Genomic DNA, 23,569 nt, shown 5'->3' with positions numbered 1-23,569 from the left:
CATGCTATTATATTATCTGTTTTGGATGTTAATGGGCTTTATTTTACACTTTTATACCATTTTTGGGACTAACCTATTAACAGGAGGCCCAACCCAAATTGCTGTTTTTTCGCCTATTTTAGTGTTTCACAGAAAAGGAATATCAAACGAAGTCCAAACGGAATGAAACCTTCGGGAACGTGATTTTCTCAACAAACGTGACCCAGGAGACTTGGAGTGGGCGTCAAGAAACAATCGAGGAGGCCACGAGGCAGGGGCGCGCCCTCCACCCTCGTGGGCCCCTCGTTGCTCCACCGACCTACTTCTTCCTCCTATATAAGTCCACGTACCCCACAAACATCCAGGAGCACCACGAAAACCTAATTCCACCGCCGCAACCTTCTGTACCTGAGAGATCCCATCTTGGGGCCTTTTCCGGAGCTCCGCCGGAGGAGGCATTGATCACGGAGGGCCTCTACATCAACTCCATGGCCTCTCCGGTGATGTGTGAGTAGTTTACTTCAGACCTTCGGGTCCATAGCTAGTATCTAGATGGATTCTTCTCTCTCTTTGGATCTCAATACAAAGTTCTCCTCGATTCTCTTGGAGATCTATTCGATGTAATCTTCTTTTGCGGTGTGTTTGTCGAGATCCGATGAATTGTGGGTTTATGATCCAGATTATCTATGAACAATATTTGATTCTTCTCTGAATTGTTTTATGTATGATTGGTTTCTCTTTGCAAGTCTCTTCAAATTATCAGTTTGGTTTGGCCTACTAGATTGATCTTTCTTGCAATGGGAGAAGTGCTTAGCTTTGGGTTCAATCTTACGGTGCTTGATCCTAGTGACAGTAGGGGAAACGACACGTATTGTATTCTTGCCATCGATGATAAAAAGATGGGGTTTGTATCATATTGCATGAGTTTATCCCTCTACATCATGTCATCTTGCTTAAGGCGTTACTCTGTTCTTATGAACTTAATACTCTAGATGCATGATGGATAGCGCTCGATGTGTGGAGTAATAGTAGTAGATGCAGAATCGTTTCGGTCTACTTGTCGCGGACGTGATGCCTATATACATAATCATGCCTAGATATTCTCATAATTATTCGCTTTTCTATCAATTACTCGACATTAATTTGTTTACCCACCGTAATACTTATGCTATCTTGAGAGAAGCCACTAGTGAAACCTATGGCCCCCGGGTCTATTTTCCATCATACAAGTTTCCAATCTATTTTATTTTGCAATCTTTACTTTCAATCTATATCATAAAAATACCAAAAATATTTATCTTATTATTATTATCTCTATCAGATCTCACTCTTGCAAGTGGCCGTGAAAGGATTGACAACCCCTTTATCGCGTTGGTTGCGAGGTTCTTATTTGTTTGTGTAGGTACGAGGTGACTCGCGCATGGTCTCCTACTAGATTGATACCTTGGTTCTCAAAAACCGAGGGAAATACTTACGCTGCTTCACTGCATCACCCTTTCCTCTTCAAGGGAAAACCAACACAGTGCTCAAGAGGTAGCACTCTACTATCGGCGAAGGAGATACCGAATATTATGGAAGAGTTGAAGCAATTTATGAACTTTAATTCTATGTTGCAAACCCACCAAATGTCGTAGTCTTCAAATGTTATTGGTTCCAGCCGAAGGAGACTAGAAGGACTCGTGAACACTTAGGGCTAGTGGAAATCAAACAAAGCACCCATTTGGATGTTCCCAATGTCTATATTATGGCTCAACAGGCAACCCAAGTTTTCTATCTACCGTGGGCCTATCAAAGTGATCCAAATCTCAATGGTTGGGATGTCGTTTATGAAGTGCCGCCACGTGTTAGACCACCTCCCCCGAATGAAGAGGATTATGAACCTCACATTAACCCAGACACATATGAAGGAGAATTCTTCCAAGAAACACGTCTTTCCAAAAAATGTTTCAAGAACCGCTCTACTTCACCCCAGAACATTGAAGTAGACAGCGACAGTGAACCCGACTTGACCCCTGAGCCGGAACAAGAAGAGCCTGAACTAGAAGAGGTTACTGCTGCGGATGACCTGTCAATGCTTGACCGATTACGTAAAGGTGGCCTTCCACATGATGATGCATTTATTAATGATGATGATGAGCACATCACTATCGATAGTGATGATGATGATGCATTTATTGATCCCAGAGCATTTATTGAACCCGACGATCCAGATTATTATTAGGTATTCAATTTTTATGTTGTACTTGATTTATATAGTTACTTGTATGATTGCATGATTTATATAGTTACTTGTATAATTTTCTTACTTTGTATGATTGTTTCTTATACATAGTGCCATGGTCTTGATGTCCGTCCCCATCGACCCTCGTCCGCTTTATGATTCAAATGTGGTAAATTCTCTTTCATAACTATTTGTTGCATTTCACATTTGTGACAATTATGGCCATCAAGTTGACATAGAGATATTTTAATCTAGGAGGTATGTGAACCGGAATTTGAAACCGACCCTCTTGTCGAGAAGTTAAATTTAGTTGAATAAGAAAATGAGTATTTGAAAGAAAAAATTAAAAGAATTGAAGAAGAGAAGATGACATTGGAGTTGTATGTTGCCGATGTCGTCGATGATGACAAGATGAAGATGAATGCAATGCGCTTGAAGATGGATGCAATGCTCGTGTGTAGGATCTAGAAGTAGATGTGTCTAGAGGGGGGTGATTAGACACATAATGCTCAAGTTGCAATTTTTAAGCTTTTTCGGTTTAAGTGGAGTTTTAGGCACAATTTCAACACACACGATACATATCAAGCAAGCATGCAAAGAGTATATGAGCAGCGGAATGTAAAGCATGCAACTTGCAAGAATGTAACGGGAAGGGTTTGGAGAGATCAAACGCAATTGGAGACACGGATGTTTTTCCCGTGGTTCGGATAGGTGGTGCTATCCTACATCCACGTTGATGGAGACTTCAACCCACGAAGGGTAACGGTTGCGCGAGTCCACACAGGGCTCCACCCAAGGGTAACGGTTGCGCGAGTCCACACAGGGCTCCACCCACGAAGGGTCCACGAAGAAGCAACCACCCATAAAGGGTCCACGAAGAAGCAACCTTGTCTATCCCACCATGGCCATCGCCCACACAGGACTTGCCTCACTAGCGGTAGATCTTCACGAAGTAGGCGATCTCCTTGCCCTTACAAACTCCTTGGTTCAACTCCACAATCTTGTCGGAGGCTCCCAAGTGACACCTAGCCAATCTAGGAGACACCACTCTCCAAGAAGTAACAAATGGTGTGTAGGTAATGAACTCCTTGCTCTTGTGCTTCAAATGATAGTCTCCCCAACACTCAACTCTCTCTCATAGGATTTGGATTTGGTGGAAAGAAGATTTGAGTGAAAAGCAACTTGGGAAGGCTAGAGATCAAGATTCATATGGTAGGAATGGAATATCTTGGTCTCAACACATGAGTAGGTGGTTCTCTCTCATAACATATGAGTTGGAATGGTGTGTGTGTTCTGATGGCTCTCTCTCGAATGATAAGGAGGTGGAGGGGTATATATAGCCTCCACACAAAATCCAACCGTTACACACAGTTTTCCAATCTCGGTGGGACCGAATCATAAACTCGGTCGGACCGAAACTGTAAACCTAGTGACCGTTAGAGATTTCGGTGGGACCGACTGGATCAACTCAGTGAGACCGATGTGCTAGGGTTAGGGTAAATCCAAAACTCGGTTTGACCGATTACTCAAACTCGGTGGGACCGATTTGGGTAATAAGTGAAACTGAGATTTGGCCAAGCAAACTCGGTGGGACCGATTGCATATCTCGGTGGGACCGAGAATATTGCAATGGGTAACAGAGAGTTTGCAAGCCCATCTCGGTGAGACCGAGATCCCATCGGTGGGATCGAACTGATTAGGGTTTGGCAGTGGCTTATGACAAGTGAAACTCGGTGGCGCCGGATAGGAAGAATCGGTAGGACCGAGTTTGGCTTAGGGTTTAGGTCATATGTGGAAGTGGGAAAGTAGCTGAGGGTTTTGGAGCATATCACTAAGCACATGAAGCAAGAGGCTCATTAAGCAACACCTCATCCCTCCTTAATAGTATTGGCTTTTCCTAAAGACTCAATGTGATCTTGGATCACTAAAATGTAAAATGAGGAGTCTTGAGCTTGAAGCTTTAGCCAATCCTTTGTCCCTAGCATCTTGAAGGAGTTCCCACAACCTTTAGTCCATGCCACTCCATTGTTGAACTTATCTGAAACATGCTAGATTTAAATGTTAGTCCAACAAGAGATATGTTGTCATCAATTATCAAAACCACCTAGGGAGCACTTGTGCTTTCAATCTCCCCCTTTTTGGTAATTGATGGCAACATACATCAAAGCTTTAGATAAAGATATAAAGAACAACAAGTAAAGCTTTGGAAGGACATGTAACAAGCATAGGCTCCCCCTACATGTATGCACTCATGTAAATATGAAATAGAGAGGCATGTGAGAGCATAACCATGACAGAGTAGGCAAGGTGTTACATGTATCTTGGCCATATGCATCAGAGCAAAAGATTATCAAGGAAAATACCTTCATGCTCATGAGTCCTTCTTGCAAACAGTATGTACATAAGCAAGAACTCCTCATACTCATGATTTTGATGCATATCCTTACCTTGTGGTCTTGAGTTGGCTTAGGATGGAATGAACCTACACAAACAAGGTTAGATAACACAGGTACGTCCACTAGCCAGAGCAAACAAAAGAAACCACAAGAATACCAAGATTGGGATGACATGTAGAGGGTGAGTACAAGGTACCATATTGAATTCTATGTCCCCAAGAATAAAGATATGCAATGAATTTGACTGATTTCTTTCCCTTAGGTGTCTTGCTCCCCCTGAATCTTACATGGGATATTGGGAGAAGATAGGAAACAGAAAATCAGAGCTGAAGGTTATGAATAGAACTAAATTCAAATGAGTTCATATGAACATGTCTTTCCCCCAAAAATACATGTGGCATCTCTCCTCTTGAACATCAAGCATCTGGGATCCTTGAGTATTCTATCCCCCTTGGAGATTTCTTTCTCCCCCTTAATATATGGGATCCTTGAGTATTCTCTCCCCCCTTGAGGTCTCTCTCTCCCCCTTAATATTTTCTCTCTTGTAGGTTTGGTCCTTGAGACTGTTTCTCTCCCTTGATGTGATCTCTCTCTCCTACAAGCTTTGATGTGATCTCTCTCTCCCCCTTTGACATCAATTTCCAAGAAGGTTTCTCCTAAAATCCGTCGAATAGGTTTGGTCCTTGAGATTCAGTACAAAGCAGGGAATAAAACTGTGATGCTTGTAGAGGACAAGATTCATTGAGTGGAGCTGGATCAGAAGAAATATAGAATATGTGGCAAACTGTTTTTCCTGTTGCAAAATCGGTGGCACCGAGTGGCATATTTCGGTAGTACCGAAGGGATTCGGTTGGACCGAAAATGGCAATTCAGTGAAACCGAGTTCATCACAGAGAAAAACACTTGTCACCTCAGCACACTAGTCAGGTAAGATCTCACAAAGATTTGCAATGAATTAGCTGAAAGATTTGCAAGGAATTTGATGCAGAAATATGCAGAACAAAAATCAAAAAGAAAAGGGTAAAAGGTTTCTAGATGAAACAAATATGCAAGGGACAAATGCAATAACTCAGAAAGGAACACAAGAGAACTTCATCTAGAATTGGGCGGTGACATAGTCACCTATGTTAGAGTATATTGACTTAGGAGTCAAGTTAGAACACTTGATCATAGGTCATACTCATCGTTTAAGCTCAAAATGGGGTTACCATTTTTCGTTTAAGCATCTTGATGTATTCACATCTTGTTGAGTTGCTTTGACTCATGTCTTGGAGTAAAGCTTCTCTAAGATGGAATAACATACCTTGGGTGGTGATGTGGTTCTTGCTCATGTAGTTGAACTTATGTGGGTGCTCAAGGTTGATGTAGCTCATCGAGAGTTGGGAGCATCATTTGGAGTTTGGGTTCATCTACCTACATGGGTTAGTTTTTGCAAGGAATAGCACTTGTGTATCCAAAAATGACAATCATGAAGCTCAATCATAGAATTTGTCAAAGGATATGTTTGTATGGTTTTGTGCTTCCTTGTCTTCAACCACTATTGTGTAGAGTCTTGGTGATGTAGAGATCGCTCAGGATATGAGTGAGTCGCAATCTCATGGAATTAGATTCAACCAAGCACCTACATGGATTAGACAACATGCAAGGTACAAATGTATCCAAGACATAAGATAGTTATCATGAGAGATATATCATGGATTAGTCATAAGCTCATGTCTTGCATGTATCCCATGGAGTTTCTACTCCAAGTTCAAAGCATCAATGATGTTCAATTCTCCTCTCAACTTGCAAAACGCTTTCTCATCAAGTGGTTTAGTAAATATATCCGCTAATTGCTTGTCGGTGCGAACATGCTTAAGATTGATGTCACCCTTAGCAACATGATCTCGAATGAAATGATGACGAACTTCAATATGCTTAGTTCGAGAATGTTGTACAGGATTATGATCAACTTTGATAGCACTTTCATTGTCACAAAGCAGTGGACATGTTTCACATAAATCCCATAATCTTTAAGAGTTTGAGTCATCCAAAGTAATTGAGCGCAACATGAACCAGCGGCAATGTATTCAGCTTCGGCGGTGGATAAGGATACCGAGTTTTGTTTCTTGGAAGACCAAGACACAAGAGATCTACCAAGAAATTGACAAGTACCCGAAGTGGACTTTCTATCAACCTTGTCTCCGGCATAATCCGAGTCGGAATAGCCAACAAGATCAAAAGAAGACCTCTTAGGATACCAAATGCCAAAATTTGGTGTATGGATTAAATATCTCACTATCCTTTTCACAGCCTTAAGATGACAATCTTTAGGAGCAGCTTGATATCGTGCACACATGCATACACTTAGCATAATATCGGGACGTGAAGCACATAGGTATAACAATGAACCAATCATAGAGCGATAAACCTTTTGATCAACCGGTTCACCATCCTTGGTTAAATCATTATGTCCACTAGTAGGCATGGGTGTAGACATACCTTTGCATTCTTGCATATTGAACTTCTTGAATAAGTCCTTGGTGTACTTTGTTTGAGAGACAAATGTACCTTCCTTAGTTTGCTTGATTTGCAATCCAAGAAAGAATTTGAGTTCACTCATCATAGACATCTCAAACTTCTCTGACATTAGCTTTCCAAACTTTTCACTAAAGAGAGGGTTAGTTGAACCAAATATGATATCATCAACATAAATTTGGCATACAAATAGTTCTCCATTAACCCTTTTAGTAAAAAGAGTAGAATCAATTTTACCAATTTCAAAACCACTTGTAGTAAGGAACTTGGTCAAGCATTTATACCATGCTCTAGGAGCTTGTTTAAGACCATAAAGAGCTTTGTGAAGTTTGTAAACATGATTTGGTTTCTTGGGATTGATAAAGCCGGGAGGTTGTTTGACATAAACTTCCTCCTCTATTTCACCATTTAGAAAAGCACTTTTAATGTCCATTTGGTACAAGGTGATATTATGGTGATTAGCATAGGCAAGTAAGATGCGAATGGACTCAAGTCTAGCAACGGGACCATACGTCTCACCATAGTCCATACCTTCGACTTGTGTGTACCCTTGGGCGACGAGACGTGCTTTGTTGCAGACCACTTGTCCATCTTCATCTTGCTTGTTGCGAAACACCCATTTGGTACCAATGATGTTGTGGTTGTTGTCGGGCTTCTCAACCAATGTCCAAATTTGGTTTCTCTCAAAATTATGTAGCTCTTCATGCATAGCGTTTATCCAATCCGGATCTTCCAATGCTTCTTCAACCTTCATTGGTTCAATGCTAGAGATGAATGAATAGTTTTCACAAAAGTTAGCTAAACGAGTTTTTGAGCGAGTGATTCTCCCGGTTTGTATATCATTGAGGATTTGCTCGACGGGATGATCTTTGGCAATTCTTGCTCGAACTCGTGAGAGCTTTTGCTTGGGTCTTCGTTGAACATCTTCTTCATCTTGTTCTTCTTCTTGGCCTTCTTCATTGTTGACGTCGTCGTTCTCTTGTCGTGGTGGAGAAGGAGGTTGTTGATGTTCGTCTTGACGTATTTCCTCGTTTTCTTCATCTTGATGTGTCCCACTTGTGGATGCTTCCGTGTCGATTCTTGGTTCACCTTGTCGTGAAGTAGAAGCTTCCACTTGGACGGATGAAGTACTCTCCTTCACCTCCGTTGGACGAATTTTGCCAATGGACAAGTCTTGAATTGCTTCTGAAGGGTCTTTGTCTCCTACATCAATTGGCAATTGCTCTACTTGCGAGCCATTAGATTCATCAAACTTCACATCTACCGTCTCTTCAACCTTTCGGGTGAAATTGTTGTAGACACGGTAAGTGTGAGAGTTTGAGCCATAACCAAGTAGAAAACCTTCATGAGATTTAGGAGCAAACTTTGAACGACGATGCTTATCAAGAATGTAGCACTTTGAGCCGAATACTCGAAAGTATCCAACTTGAGGCTTGTTACCGGTGAGGAGCTCATATGCCGTCTTGCCGAGTAGCTTGTGAAGATATAAGTGATTTGTTGCGTGACAAGCTGTCTCAACCGCTTCTGCCCAAAAGTGCTTTAGCGTCTTGTATTCATCAAGCATCGTTCTTGCCATTTCGATGAGCGTCCGGTTCTTCCTCTCAACAACTCCATTTTGTTGAGGTGTGTACGTAGCCGAGAACTCGTGTGAAATCCCTTCTTCGTCAAGAAAGGTGTCCACATTTGCGTTCTTGAATTCCGTTCCGTTGTCACTCCGAACCTTCTTGATCTTCACATCAAACTGATTTTGGGCTTTCCTAGCGAAGTTTCTGAAGATCTTCTGGACCTGCGACTTGTCATTAAGAAAGAACACCCACGTAAATCTTGAAAAGACATCAACTATAACTAGACCAAAAGAATTTTCACCGAGACTCTTGTAGGCGTTGGGACCAAAAAGATCCATGTGAAGTAGCTCGAGTGGCCTCCTTGTGGTCATGATGTTCTTCACGGGATGTCTTCCTCCAACCTGTTTACCTGCTTGACAAGCACTGCAAAGTCTATCCTTATCAAATATGACATCGTTAACTCTGAGGATATGATTTCCTTTAATAAGCTTGTCAAGGTTTCTCATGCCAACGTGACCTAGTCATCTATGCCACAACCAACCTTTTGAGGATTTAGCAACAAAGCAAGTTTTAGGTTGTGCCTTTTTAGAGAAATCGACAATGTAAAGATCACCTCTACGCATACCCGTAAAGACCATTTTATGATTGTCTCGACGAAATACTTGGCAATCTACCTCAGTAAATAGGACATTCAAACCGAAATTAGCAAGTCTAGATACTGAAAGTAAGTTGTAGCCAAGAGATTCAACGAGCATGACATTTTGAATGGAACTATCATGTGATATGGCCACCTTACCAAGGCCAACCACTTTACCCTTTGAATTATCACCAAAGGTGACATATTTTCGAGGGCCGTTGTTTTCAGCAAGCTCACGAAACATCTCTTCATCTCCGGTCATATGATCAGTACATCCACTATCAAGAACCCATTCCTTTCCTCCTGATTCATATCCCCGAAGATTTGCCATAAGACCAAAATGTCTCATTGCATCATCAAGATCGAAGTCACTATCATCCTCATTGTAATATTCATGTTCATCATGATCTTGTGATTCATCATTTCCTAGAGAGGGTAATTCATCAGATAAATGATCATCAAAGTGGTCACTTTTATGAATTCTTATAGCTTTGAGTATGATATCATTAATGATTCCAACATCTCCTTTAGCATGCTTAAGATTGGCAAGTTCAAGAAGACATTTACCAAAACTAGGATCACTAGAGTTCATCTTACTCAAGGCAATAGATTTATGGAGAATTTCATCCAAAGTTTTCAAGGAATGATTGGGAAACCGTTCCTCAAGAAATTTCCATATAGTATAGGCGCAATTTTGAGTAGGCAAACTAGCAATCAAATTTTTGGGCAATCCTCTAATGATGAGCTCAATAGTTCTAAGATTGCGAATCATGTCAATATCTTCATCTAGGGTAGGATGCAAGGGATCAATATGGGGTGCACAAGGGCTAGCAATATACTTGTTCAAATGATATTGATTGAAGATTACAAGCATCTCATTTTTCCATTCATGAAAGTACTTTCCATCAAGAATAGGCACTCTATGTCTAAGACTCCCTAGAGTAGACACATCCATCTTCCTCCAATGGTGATTAAACCAAAGCAATGGAGACCAAGGCTCTGTACCACTTGTAGGATCTAGAAGTAGATGTGTCTAGAGGGGGGTGATTAGACACATAATGCTCAAGTTGCAATTTTTAAGCTTTTTCGGTTTAAGTGGAGTTTTAGGCACAATTTCAACACACACGATACATATCAAGCAAGCATGCAAAGAGTATATGAGCAGCGGAATGTAAAGCATGCAACTTGCAAGAATGTAACGGGAAGGGTTTGGAGAGATCAAACGCAATTGGAGACACGGATGTTTTTCCCGTGGTTCGGATAGGTGGTGCTATCCTACATCCACGTTGATGGAGACTTCAACCCACGAAGGGTAACGGTTGCACGAGTCCACACAGGGCTCCACCCAAGGGTAACGGTTGCGCGAGTCCACACAGGGCTCCACCCACGAAGGGTCCACGAAGAAGCAACCACCCACAAAGGGTCCACGAAGAAGCAACCTTGTCTATCCCACCATGGCCATCGCCCACACAGGACTTGCCTCACTAGCGGTAGATCTTCACGAAGTAGGCGATCTCCTTGCCCTTACAAACTCCTTGGTTCAACTCCACAATCTTGTTGGAGGCTCCCAAGTGACACCTAGCCAATCTAGGAGACACCACTCTCCAAGAAGTAACAAATGGTGTGTAGGTAATGAACTCCTTTCTCTTGTGCTTCAAATGATATTCTCCCCAACACTCAACTCTCTCTCATAGGATTTGGATTTGGTGGAAAGAAGATTTGAGTGGAAAGCAACTTGGGAAGGCTAGAGATCAAGATTCATATGGTAGGAATGAAATATCTTGGTCTCAACACATGAGTAGGTGGTTCTCTCTCAGAACATATGAGTTGGAATGGTGTGTGTGTTCTGATGGCTCTCTCTCGAATGATAAGGAGGTGGAGGGGTATATATAGCCTCCACACAAAATCCAACCGTTACACACAGTTTTCCAATCTCGGTGTGACCGAATCATAAACTCGGTCGGACCGAAACTGTAAACCTAGTGACCGTTAGAGATTTCGGTGGGACCGACTGGATCAACTCAGTGAGACCGATGTGCTAGGGTTAGGGTAAATCCAAAACTCGGTTTGACCGATTACTCAAACTCGGTGGGACCGATTTGGGTAATAAGTGAAACTGAGATTTGGCCAAGCAAACTCGGTGGGACCGATTGCATATCTCGGTGGGACCGAGAATATTGCAATGGGTAACAGAGAGTTTGCAAGCCCATCTCGGTGAGACCGAAATCCCATCGGTGGGACCGAACTGATTAGGGTTTGGCAGTGGCTTATGACAAGTGAAACTCGGTGGCGCCGGATAGGAAGAATTGGTAGGACCGAGTTTGGCTTAGGGTTTAGGTCATATGTGGAAGTGGGAAAGTAGCTGAGGGTTTTGGAGCATATCACTAAGCACATGAAGCAAGAGGCTCATTAAGCAACACCTCATCCCTCCTTAATAGTATTGGCTTTTCCTAAAGACTCAATGTGATCTTGGATCACTAAAATGTAAAATGAGGAGTCTTGAGCTTGAAGCTTTAGCCAATCCTTTGTCCCTAGCATCTTGAAGGAGTTCCCACAACCTTTAGTCCATGCCACTCCATTGTTGAACTTATCTGAAACATGCTAGATTGAAATGTTAGTCCAACAAGAGATATGTTGTCATCAATTATCAAAACCACCTAGGGAGCACTTGTGCTTTCAGCGTGAAGCTTAAGAAGATTAGAATATGCCATTGATAATGAGGCTTGGTATCATTATGCCGTTGGATCAATTGTTACCTTAGTTGCGATCTTCATCACATTTGTTGTGATGAGGGTAAGTTTTTTCTAGTGTTTGTCTTTACAAATGGATACTTAGCTTATTTTCCTCCTAAATGGCATAATAACCTTACCAAGCTCCAAAATGACCTGTTTACCTAGCTTAGCTCTAAAATGACCTACACTTAGCATTTTTACCAAGCTTAGCAATAAAATGGCATTTTACCTACCTTAGTTAGAAGAAGAAGAAGATAAAGAAGAGGAGAGGCGAAAAAGAAAGAGAAGAAAAAAAGAAGAGGAGAGGAGAAAAAGAAAGAGAAAAAAATCTTCTTCTTCTTCTTTTTCTTCTTCTTCTTCTTCTTCTTCTAACTAGTCTTGTTCTTCTTCTTCTAACTTTCTTCTTTCCCAATTTGTAGATTTGCTTTAGATGAGGAAGCTTTCATTGATGGAGTCTACTCTTCTCTTTATGCTTCCTTCTTGTTTTGATTCTGTAGCATGAACAATGTGAAACTTGCTACCTATATATGTATGGATGGATGAAACCATTGTATGCTTGTTGTTGGATATGTTGGCCAGCTATATATGTTGCATATGGACTTTTGATTTGCTATGTATATGTGTTGGATGATCATACCCATATGGCAGTGATATGATTTGGTATGTATATGTGTTGGTATGCTTGTCGAAAGTATTTTCATATGTGTGTGTGTGTGTGTATATATGTGTGTGTGTGAAATTGAATGAATTTAAGAAAAAATCAGAAAAACAGGGGCTATACAGGCTCTTTGCCGTCCGCTGGCAGACGCCAAAGAGCTTTGCCATCAGCCAGCAAACGGCAAATATGCCACATGTCAGCTACCTATGCAACCTGGGGCAATAGGCTGGCTATTTGGATGCTTTGCCGTATGCTGGTAGACGGCAAAGACCATTGCATATTTGCCGTCAGCCAGCAGACGCCAAAGAAATCAAATAGGCCAGCCCCCAGGTGCTGCCACGTGGACCGCTATGCCATCCGCTGGCAGACGGCAAATATGCAAAGGTCTTTGTCGTCCGCCACAAATGACAAATATGCAAAGGTCTTTGCCGTTTGCCAGCAGACGGCAAAGCACACCGTTAACCCACTAACGGCCTGTAGCTGACATGTCTGCCATCCAGGTTATGCCTTTCCTGTAGCTCATTCGGCCGGACCTGTTGCCGTCTGCTGGCGGATGGCGAAGGCCTTTGTCGTCCGCCCGGCATGCCTTTGCCGTCCGCCATGGCAGACATCAAAGTTCCTGATTCCTGTAGTCAGGATTATTCTTACCTCAACCATGAATTTGGCCTTAGAAGTTCTTACAAGATATTTTGTTCACTATTTTATTTTGTTTCCCACAAATAATGTTGCAAGGATAGTGTTCCCTCAATATTGTCAACTTGAAAATAGTTTTGAAAAAATATTCCGTGAAAATTGTTGTAAAATAAATGTCCTTAGTTTTTCCCCCTAATTGAATTTTTTGTTCACTATTTTTATTGTTTCCCTCAATAATGTTCCAACAATAATGTTCCAACAATAATGTTCCCTCAATAAGGATCTTTGTTCCCTAAATAACTGATGCAGAAAAAATGTCCTGTTAAAATTGTACATCGAAAACTGTCCCGTTAAAATAATTTTCACTAATTATTGTTCCCCCTAACAATGTTGACAATGTTCCCTCAATAATGACCACTTCAAAAGAGTTTCGTAAAAAATGTTCTGTGAAAATTGTTGTCAAAGAATTGTTCTTAGGATTTCCCAAAACTAAAAAAAGTCCCTAATGTTCCATTGTTTGCTGAATTTTTGTTCACTAATTATTTTGTTTCCCTCAATAATGTCCCATCAACAATGTTCCCTCAATATGAATTATTCTTACCTCAGCCATGAATTTGGCCTTAGAAGTTCTTACAAGATATTTTGTTCACTAATATTTTTTGTTTCCCGCAAATAATGTTGCAACCCTCAATAATGTCTACTTGAAAATAAATTCCAAAAAAAATTCTGTGCAAATTGTTGCAAAATAAATGTTCTTAGTTTTTGTTTCCCCTAATTGAATCTTTCTTCACTATTTTATTGTTTCCCTCAATAATGTTCCATCAATAATGTTCCCTCAATAAGGATTATTGTTCTCTAAATAACTGATGTAGAAAAATTGTTCATCAAAAACTGTTCCATTAAAATAATGTTCACTAAGTATTGTTTCCCCTAACAATGTTGACAATGTTCCCTCAATAATGTCCACTTCAAAAGAATTTCGTAAAAAAATGTTCCGTGAAAATTGTTGTCGAAGAATTGTTCTTAGGATATCCCAAAAAAATGTTCTTATGATTTCCAAAAAACTTTTTTAGTTTCCATTTTTCCTGTGTGAAGTACAATTGTGCTTCCCACATGCATGCCAAACCGTGCTTCCTCAAAAAAGTTAAGCACAACTGTACTTCCACGTGAAGCACATCTCTCATAAAAGTACAAGTCAGTTTACTTGGAAGCACGGTTTAGTACAGGCTAGAAGCATAAGTTACTATTAGTTTAAAGCATAGAATTGTTTGAAATAAAGTTTGTCAAAACTTATCAACATTTTTGTCCTCTACTTCCCATTATCTGAAGTGGTACGATTACTACATGTGAAACATTATTTTTTGCGAAGCAACCCATGTAGTTTCTTCACTAGCCGGAACAGTAGAACCACATGGGCCAACCAGGTCAAGGAAACTAATTGCTTGCAATAATTTTTCTTTGTTTTTAAAGGAACTTTTTCAACTAAACAATATCCAGGGAACATTATGCTTGCAACATTATTTGGGATGAACAATTATTGTGATTAAGGCATGCATGTGCATATAACAAGATATGTAACACCGAATCATTTTTTCCACCACAGCTAGCTACTGAGTGCAAGAATTATTAAAGAAACTTTTTCAACTAAACATTATTCAGGAAACATTATGTTTGCAACATTATCGGGATGAACAATTATTTACGAACAACCACCAAAGAATATTATTTAGAGACCATTATCTCAATGCAACATTTTTTGTGTGTAGGGAGCATTACGCTAAAATTCCTAAAATGGCTAGAAACTCTATACTATAGCTAAACTGTACATGTTTTGCTTCCATGTGCATATGACAGTATATGTAACAGTGAATCATTTTTTTGCCACAGCTAGGTACTGAGTGCAAGGTAGATAACAAATAAGAAATCTACTTCCACTCTTGTTCTTAGCACAAACAAAAACAAATAGTTCAAGCTCAAATTTAATTATAACAAGTGTAAATTATCATTCTCTTCATGCGCACAACAATCATAATTCATCTAAAATGATTGAAACAGTTTTATTTTTGTCTCCCTTTTTGCAGGACCAAAAATGATTCATTTACAGTGTGAATCTTCAACTAGTCTTCTTCTTTATAGTAGATTTCTTCCTAGATTTCTTTTTAGATTGTGGTTTCAATCTTTCTCCTTTGTTGACAGACTTTGATGACCGCACAGGAGGATCTTTCAATGAATCATCAGTTTGCACTTTGTTGATAGACTTTGATGACCGTATAGGAGGATCTTTCAATGAATTCTCAGTTTGCACTTTCTCTTGTTGTTTCTTTCCCTGCAAATACTTGCCATGAATTTGAGCAACAACATCATGGAGTTCTTTACTAAGCTCAGAATCTTTGCTGATGTCCGAGCAAGCATCCCCAACTTTACTCATTAGGATAGCATACCTAACAACATTATGTGATTGATCATCACCTCCAAACAACACATTATCTTTCTTGAACTTCTCTAGTTCCTTTTCTCGGAAAGAAATAGTCCACCTGTCAACTATTAATTTATCTGGAATATGGGTAATGTCAAACTGTGTAAAAAGTCTGAGGATGTGGCAGCAAACAATACCATCACGCTCAAATTTCCCACAACAACATTGAAATGACCCAGTAGCAAGGTCAACATTAACCCTGAGCATTTCTCTTGTGAATTCAGATTTTTCATACCATATGTGCTTCTTAAAGTCATACACTCTCTCCTTCTCAACTTCTATAACTTTAAAAGCTGTCACATTCACTAATTCTGTCAGAAACTTCAAGTAAATTTCTCGGGTATATATTGCTGCTGCATGCCGTTCAATAGCTTGATGACTCCAAAACATAGGACTCTTCTCATTTGACAAGAATCTGTCTTGGTTTTCAATGTGAACAACATTTTCTTGGAATAGCACGTATTGTTTCATGAATGCCTCTATAGTATCTTTCCTCCTGATATAGTCTTTGAAATTTGAGTTGAAACTTTCACTACGGCTGGTTGACCTAATGAAAGGGCAAAACAATCCTTGGAACTAATCTGGAACAAAAAAGATCTGGTTCTCCCACACCCCTTTGATGTGAGCATGCCCAGCACACTCATACTTCACAACAAATTTCTCCCATCTTTCTTCAACTTCCTCAACAGTAATGGCCTGCAACAAGCACTTCATCATATTTTTCTCCATTTTTTCCCTGGTACCATAAAAGCACTCATATTTTCCCTAACATTCTTAAATATATGCCAAAGATAGAACCTATGTCTAGCATCTGGAAATACTTTAGGAATAGTAGCTTTCATCCCTGCATCTTCGTCTGTCAATATTATTCTTGGTTTCTTCCACTGCATTACCTCCATAAAATTTTGAAAGAGCCATTCAAAAGTGTCTGAAGTCTCATCTTGCAATAGGGCCCAACCAAAAACAATTGTTCTACCATGGCCATTAATTCCAACTATAGGTGCAAAAGGCATGTTATACTTGTTTTTGCTGTAAGTGGTGTCAAATGAGATTATTTCACCAAACAACCTGTAGTTCAATCGGGATCGAGCATCCGTCTAGAATATGCTGAGAACAGTGTTGTATGTATCTCTTTGCAACCTGTAGCAGAAACCAAGAGTATCAATTTGAAGCTTATCAATATACTGCAATGCCCATTCAATATCTGTGTTCTCCTTACGGATCCGTTCTCCCTGTTTCAAGTTATCTAGCTTCTTCACATCAAAGGTAATGTTTCCCAACTTCCCACCACAGAGCCTTCAGAATATAATCATGCTTCTTCTAGGTTTCACTCTGTGTTCTTGAAGCAGCTTGGACAACATTATCTCTGCCTCATTCATATTTCTGTGGCTTAAGAAAAATTTTGTAAGTGATGGAGAGCTCACTAGATCATGGTTATGCTCAAGAGAAACTGATGCAATGTGCCACTTGTCATCCACCAACTTAACTATAATATTCATCGGACAATTTGTGCCTTCAATGATGTTTCTTTTCCTTTTCCTCAAACCACTGTTGGCACTTGGTCTTTTCCTACTTTTGTTGCACTGGAAATACAATTTCCTATTCTTGTAATTCCTCCCTTTTATCAATGCGAAACCATTCAACTGAGCATATACATTTGCAAACCGGAGCGATTCATCCAATGTTGAGAAGACCATACCAACTTCTGGTCTACTAGCACTATCCGCTTCTTCTGGTGTAGGGAACACATAATCTTCACTACCAGCACAAGCTACTGAATCTTCATTAGAATCTTCACTGTCAGAATTTCTTTCATAGTTACTCCCTCCGGTCCTTTTTACTCTGCATATTAGGTTTGTCTGAAGTCAATCTCATCCAACTTTGACCAAGTTTATAAAAAAAATTATTAACATTCACATAACAACACATTTATTATTAGATCAATCTCGGAATATATTTTCATATTATATTTATTAGATGTTATAGATGTTAACATTTTCTAATATAAATTTGGTCAAACTTAGCAAACTTTGACTTTAGACAAAGCTAATGTGCGGAGTAAAAAGGACCAGAGGGAGTACAGTTACAATTCTCAGCCAAAGAAAGTACCTGCAAAGCGAGAAGACATATTTAGGGGGCATCACAATAGCAATCATCAAAATATCAGTGTTACTTTATCAAAAGTATACTTTGAATCTCTTATACAGCAACGCAAAATCTTTACCTCATTGCAATTTGTTTTCACTTCTTCTCTTGTTGTCAAAGGTTCAGTGCACATGTTCTCTCCAAAACTATCTTGTGAAAGATTTTTTTACGTTTGTACACAATTATCATCTGTTAAATGATTTTATTTTAAAAACAAAATTACTTGAAGTTTTTTAAATGATTTTCCGTAGTTACCTGCTTGCTCAAAGTTAGCTACATTGTCAAAGAAGAATCAGTAACAATGTTTTGGTTCTCAACAATTCTCTCAAGTAACTACCAAACACAAAGAAGATGAACTTTCTGTGGAACAATTAAACTGTACTCACGAACTTGACAAGAATTCTTCCTGGCATTTAACATACGGTAGAATTATAATTACAATACTCACCTTGTCAGCACTTGCACTATTGTTCATCATTATTAGATATTTCAAAATCTTGGCTCATGATATTTCTTGCACCTTCTTCAACTTCTTTCTCAATAGCACCAAACAAGCTAAACCCCATTTCAGCTTCTTGACTCTCAGTCAGTTCCTGACAGCAAACAAAATAAACCAATATTTTCAGGTTCTTGAGTCTCAATCAAACTTCATTACTTCATACGTAAATACTTTAAGAGAAATGTTAATGCATAGCTAAACTAGAAAGTATGTACAAACCTCAGTTCTTTTGCTCAAACTTTGGTGTTCCACAAACTGATCAAATTCTTCCATCAAAGCACAACCCTAACACAAAATTCAAAGAAATTAAAATGTTTTTTGAATGTTCACTGAAATTCTGTTTGAAGCCATGACTGATTTTAAGGACAGTAACTTACGACACTTGCAGATTCTGCAACACTTTTTCCTAGTACAACATCATGCAACTTCTGCTTTGTCTTCTTTGCCTCTTTTCCATTGGACGCAACTGCTTTTCCAGATTGTTTCTGCATCCAGAAGAAAAAGTACCTTAATCTAATAACTGACTATAAAACAACAGAGACACATGTTTTTTAATGGTAAACAAGAAATATATAGACTAACCTTCTTAGTTACTTCTTTCTTCTTAATGATTACCGGCTGGTTAGTGAATTTCACAACACTGTTATCCCCTTCCATGTTGATAAACCATAGGCTGCAACATATTTCAGAATGGACACTTATTTTTCTCCAAAGAAGCCTATTGGCATGTACTGGTAATCAAATTCGAAAACAATCAAGACTCTTTGGCTTAGGAATTCAAAAAAAAATTTATACAATCGCATCACCTCACACAGCTAATGCTGCACTACCCAACTATTTTTATCGCTGTTTATTGTATCGTACTATCTGTATTCATTCTTTTGACTTGTACAACTCATTACTTATTCTGATGAAAAGTCTTCATGTCTTTCCCAAACATCTAGTATCCAACTATTTAGAACTACTATACACAAAATTACATGATAGTTTGAGTTTCCAACAACTAGTACGCAAGCATTAGAACTATGGCTTGCAGGAAACAAGAGACGAAGAACCTGCTTCCAGCACCCCATGCTGCGCAGTCAACTACCTGGAAACGAGGAACAACCTAACTTCTACTGTTCTCCCAGAATTTCCAAGGTAGTTCTTCCTCAGATCAACAACAACAAATTGGCGAGACATACGTGCAATCTACCTATTTTTTCTCTCCTAAAACAATCAGTAGTCCTTCTTCGCTATTTCTTGCCCCCTCTTACTGAAGAAGGTAGATAACTAGTACCTGTGCGCTCCAGCGCCGCTGCCGGTCCAAGGGAAGATGGACGTGCCCTGTCGCCGCCGCCGGTCCAAGGGAAGATGGACGTGCCCTGTCGCTGCCGCCGATATGCTGTCGTCGCCTGCTGCGGAGGATTGGTGGAACAGATTGAGCCACGTAGCCCCAGGTCTTATCTGTTCGTTTATTTTCTTTTCCTTGATTTTTTTCCTTTTCACAAACAGACATGTTAGGATCTGACCCGCGGTTCACTCCATTACAAGGTAATCAAGCAAACATACAAGGAATTAGTGAAGGAAGATGAAGGTAGGAGGAAGAACAGGAGGTAGGAGAAGGGAAGGGGGAAGCCGCCGTTGCCTTTGCCTGATCCAAGCCCGGATGGCTAGCTCATTGCTGTCCCCTGTAGATATATAGCTGGTAGCTCTTGCTGGTTCTCGACGGCCCAGGCCCATGTGTTGGTCGCTCTTGGTGGGCTGGCTGCCTTGCCGTGGGTCGACGTGGCCGTGATAGTAATTGGGTCGCTGACATCCCCTCCTCCTTAACAGTCGGCTTGCCCTTAAGCCGGTGCCCGTTCTTTGCTGGTTCTGCAAAATCCAATCCTTCTGAATCCCATTGAGCATAAGACGAAGTTGTTGGTTGAAGTGACTGTACTGCATGTTGTTCATTGTTGTGTGCAGTGCTTTGAAACTTCTTCGGGTTTGAGCGTCCCAGGCATGCAGCAAGGACATTTGCATCTGTGTAAGTGCCCCAAGAGAAGCACCACCAATGGCTTGACAAGATATTAACATGATCAGCACAGATCCATAATGGAGTGATTTCCCAAAGAACTCCGGCGAGGTGTAGAAACTCTGAATTAGTTCTTCGCATATTGCTGCTGAATTGTGTAGAAATTTGTGGTGGAACCAGAGGTGACTATGGAGGCTTGGGTTGCAACAAGACCAAATGCTCTCCTGGTTTTGGAATAAGTAGTTCCAACTCAATCAGAAGGAGCCCACTCCCTACCACTGAGATGCCAAGGCATATACCATAGTTATAAGCGTTTTCGTTGCTCTCCCCTATATGATATTGGCTTCTCCACTTCTGAAACATGTCACTTAGCTGCCCAACAAGATACACCAACAGTTCAACGACCACTGTGTATTGGTTCCCATAGAAATATGCATCAGAACAGGGGCTAGAACTAGCTTGTAGGAAATTAGGCTTCAACCGTCTCCCTTCATATTGTCCGCTCCACTTATACTTGAACAGGTCGCCACCGGCTTGTATATTGGCACATATAGGAACTACACATTAATGTACCGAATCATGGGAATCGCTAGTGTGCCACAATTTCGCAAGGTAACAACTACCAGCCAATTCAGTAACGTGCTCATGAACCCAATGGCACAGCAACTGTACTGCCTGACAAGTGCATAAAAAATACGATCCAGGTAGCTTCAGCTGAGCACTTCTTTTACTGAACCAAAACATCGGTTGGGCGTCTTGAGCATGAAATTCATAAGAGAACTGCACCCAACAGATAATTAACCGTTGCTCTGTAGTACTCATGGTCAGATCATCCATAAATTGTTTTATTGGATGACTCAGGACAGGAATATGGCTTGGCACCATTGGGATCCAGCAAGCACCTGTCTCAGAAAGCTTCCAATGCACCCGAGTTGTACAAAAAAGAAGTGGTCGCTCATTGAAACAAAGTATCAACGTCCCGTCCTGAGAAGTTCCCTGGTCAAATTTGCAAACAGCAGCAACACAGACTTCATCTAATTTCAGATATGCTCGAACAGAGTTTGTTGGCTGCACACACTGAATACCTGCTTGTTGTAATATTTTGGAATCCATTTCGCCATGAGTTATGTGACACTTGAAGTCTATGTTGCCCAATAATAGGTTACATGCCTTGGTTGATACAGGAATGCTACTCCTCTCACTGTCAACTAATCGAGAACTGATATCCATGTGGCTGACTAGTTCATATAGCTGCAGCTTTTTTGGAAACTGGGTAGAATGCAATGGATGCTTGTTACAGGTAGGTTTCCATCGAACTGTGAGGGTAGCTGGAGCAGAAGACATGAACGACTCAATTTGCATTAACTGAAGACAAATACTGCTTGGCAGTTTGGCGCTCAGAGATCCCAGTTTATACACACTCCGAAACATATGCACAACCACTGTAGCGATACATGAACAATGCAGCTCGTGAGCAATGGTACTGGAACATGCATGGAGTTCCGCAAGCCCTTTATTGTCCTCGTTTCCCTCTGCAAGATTCATCCAAAATGATGGCCACGGTGTCGGTCGTAGCATCAGCCTCTTGTGCCTGACATGGGGAAACACCTTTGACATCAGTGAGGGTATAGGTGTGTCAAGGAGGCAGAAGAGCGAGCACTCTTTGGGCATCGGGTTGTCCGGATCATGATTCATGGACAACTGCAATGAGTTGATGATTGAGCTCATGGGAGGGTCTTGAGCTGTCCGAATTAACCAAGGACTGAAGCAGAGAACTCCATGTGATTGACTATGGATACTTGAAATGTCCGGGTAGCTTGAGAAGGACAGAGGTCGGAACGACGGCCACGGGCTAGGCCTGAATAGGGATCCCATGTGATTGAACAGAACTTGTACATGTGGTGGCCGTGGTTGATGTTCGAAGGAAGGCGGGTGCAAACGCTCAACGATGGCAGTGTCATGTGTCTCATCGGCACCATTGATGGCGACAGTCACAGGCTTCACCCAGTCGCCTGTAGGGATAGGGCAGTCTACCCAGCGCATGGTCGGTGCTGATGCAGCGAGGTTACTGGGGACGACGAGAAGGACTCCGTGCTCCCCATCACTCACGACCCAGGTGGAGGTGTTGATGAAGGGTAGGGGTGAGGTATCCAACTCCTATACGACGGCCTTGGGGTCGACGTCGGTGATGGTTGCCACTGTGGCGACGACCTTGGCAGAAGGGGTGGTGTTGGTGACGATGGAAGGCACATGCGTGAGCTGCTCGACCTCCTGGTGGAAGAGATTGACTGCGGGCTCGAAGCAGACGGTTGTGGCGGCGTCGTGGACCTCGTTGACACTGACGATGGTGACGACCTGTGTCAAGCATTCCGCCGAACAGGTGACGGGCGCTATCCCCATGCAGATTGGGGGTGCATCATGGGTGACCCCGGGGCCCTCCTGGACTTGGGTAGTGGTGGAGAAGGTGGCGGGGCGACCGTAGGGACAGAGGTATCGTCGGCAAGGCCGCCATCAGCTACCGTGCCCATGGGGCGTGCCGGCTGCGGGGTCGATACGCTCGCGAGGAGCTTGGAGAGTATCGTGTCGGGCTGCCTGTCCATGGCATCGTAGCGCGCCATGATCCGTGCGTAGTTGTTGTCTAGGTAGGCCTTTGTCTCCGGATGCATGGTGGTGAAGAGATTGATGAACTGGGAAAAAAATAGGCAAAAATCGGACGAACTCGGTAGAATTTGCGGCAAATCGGAAGGGTGGAAGGAGGCTCTGATGCCACGATGTTAGGATCTGACCCGCGGTTCACTCCATTACAAGGTAATCAAGCTCACATACAAGGAATTAGTGAAGGAATATGAAGGTAGGAGGAAGAACAGGAGGTAGGAGAAGGGAAGGGGGAAGCCGCCGTTGCCTTTGCCTGATCCAAGGCCGGATGGCTATCTCGTTGTTGTCCCCTATAGATATATAGCTGGTAGCTCTTGCTGGTTCTCGACGGCCCAGGCCCATGTGTTGGTCGCTCTTGGTGGGCTGGCTGCCTTGCCGTGGGTCGACGTGGCCGTGGTAGTAATTGGGTCGCTGACAAGACAAGTGGGGCCCTTCACTTAGTACACTTTCCCCAACCTAG

The 23,569-nt window shown here is 41.4% G+C and overlaps 1 protein-coding gene and 2 pseudogenes across 2 annotated transcripts; all 3 read right to left on the bottom strand.

The window, feature by feature from the left end:
• Positions 1-15,301: 15,301 nt before the first annotated feature.
• LOC147975762 (protein FAR1-RELATED SEQUENCE 5-like) lies at positions 15,302-17,679 on the bottom strand (annotated as a pseudogene).
• On the bottom strand, positions 16,512-20,116 carry LOC125551429 (uncharacterized). 2 transcript variants are annotated; one of them, XM_048714677.2, is made up of 7 exons: positions 20,010-20,108; positions 19,738-19,938; positions 19,041-19,131; positions 18,836-18,943; positions 18,678-18,743; positions 18,408-18,552; positions 16,512-17,656 (listed from the first exon to the last, which is right to left on the bottom strand). In XM_048714677.2, the coding sequence occupies exons 3-6, from the start codon at positions 19,113-19,115 to the stop codon at positions 18,424-18,426; spliced, it is 378 nt and encodes a 125-aa protein (XP_048570634.2). In that variant the 5' UTR covers positions 19,116-19,131; positions 19,738-19,938; positions 20,010-20,108; the 3' UTR covers positions 16,512-17,656; positions 18,408-18,423. The 2 variants fall into 2 exon arrangements, with proteins under 2 accessions (XP_048570634.2, XP_087374462.1); XM_087518336.1 differs by having other exon boundaries at positions 16,512-17,923; positions 19,738-20,116.
• Positions 20,117-21,409: 1,293 nt separating this feature from the next.
• LOC147975761 (uncharacterized) lies at positions 21,410-23,120 on the bottom strand (annotated as a pseudogene).
• Between the last annotated feature and the right edge of the window lie 449 nt (positions 23,121-23,569).

Source organism: Triticum urartu, chromosome 4A (genome assembly GCF_056163025.1).
Source record: "Triticum urartu cultivar PI428250 chromosome 4A, HENAU_Tu73, whole genome shotgun sequence".
Taxonomy (NCBI): Eukaryota; Viridiplantae; Streptophyta; class Magnoliopsida; order Poales; family Poaceae; genus Triticum; species Triticum urartu.
This window is presented reverse-complemented; position numbering and strand designations above follow the sequence as displayed.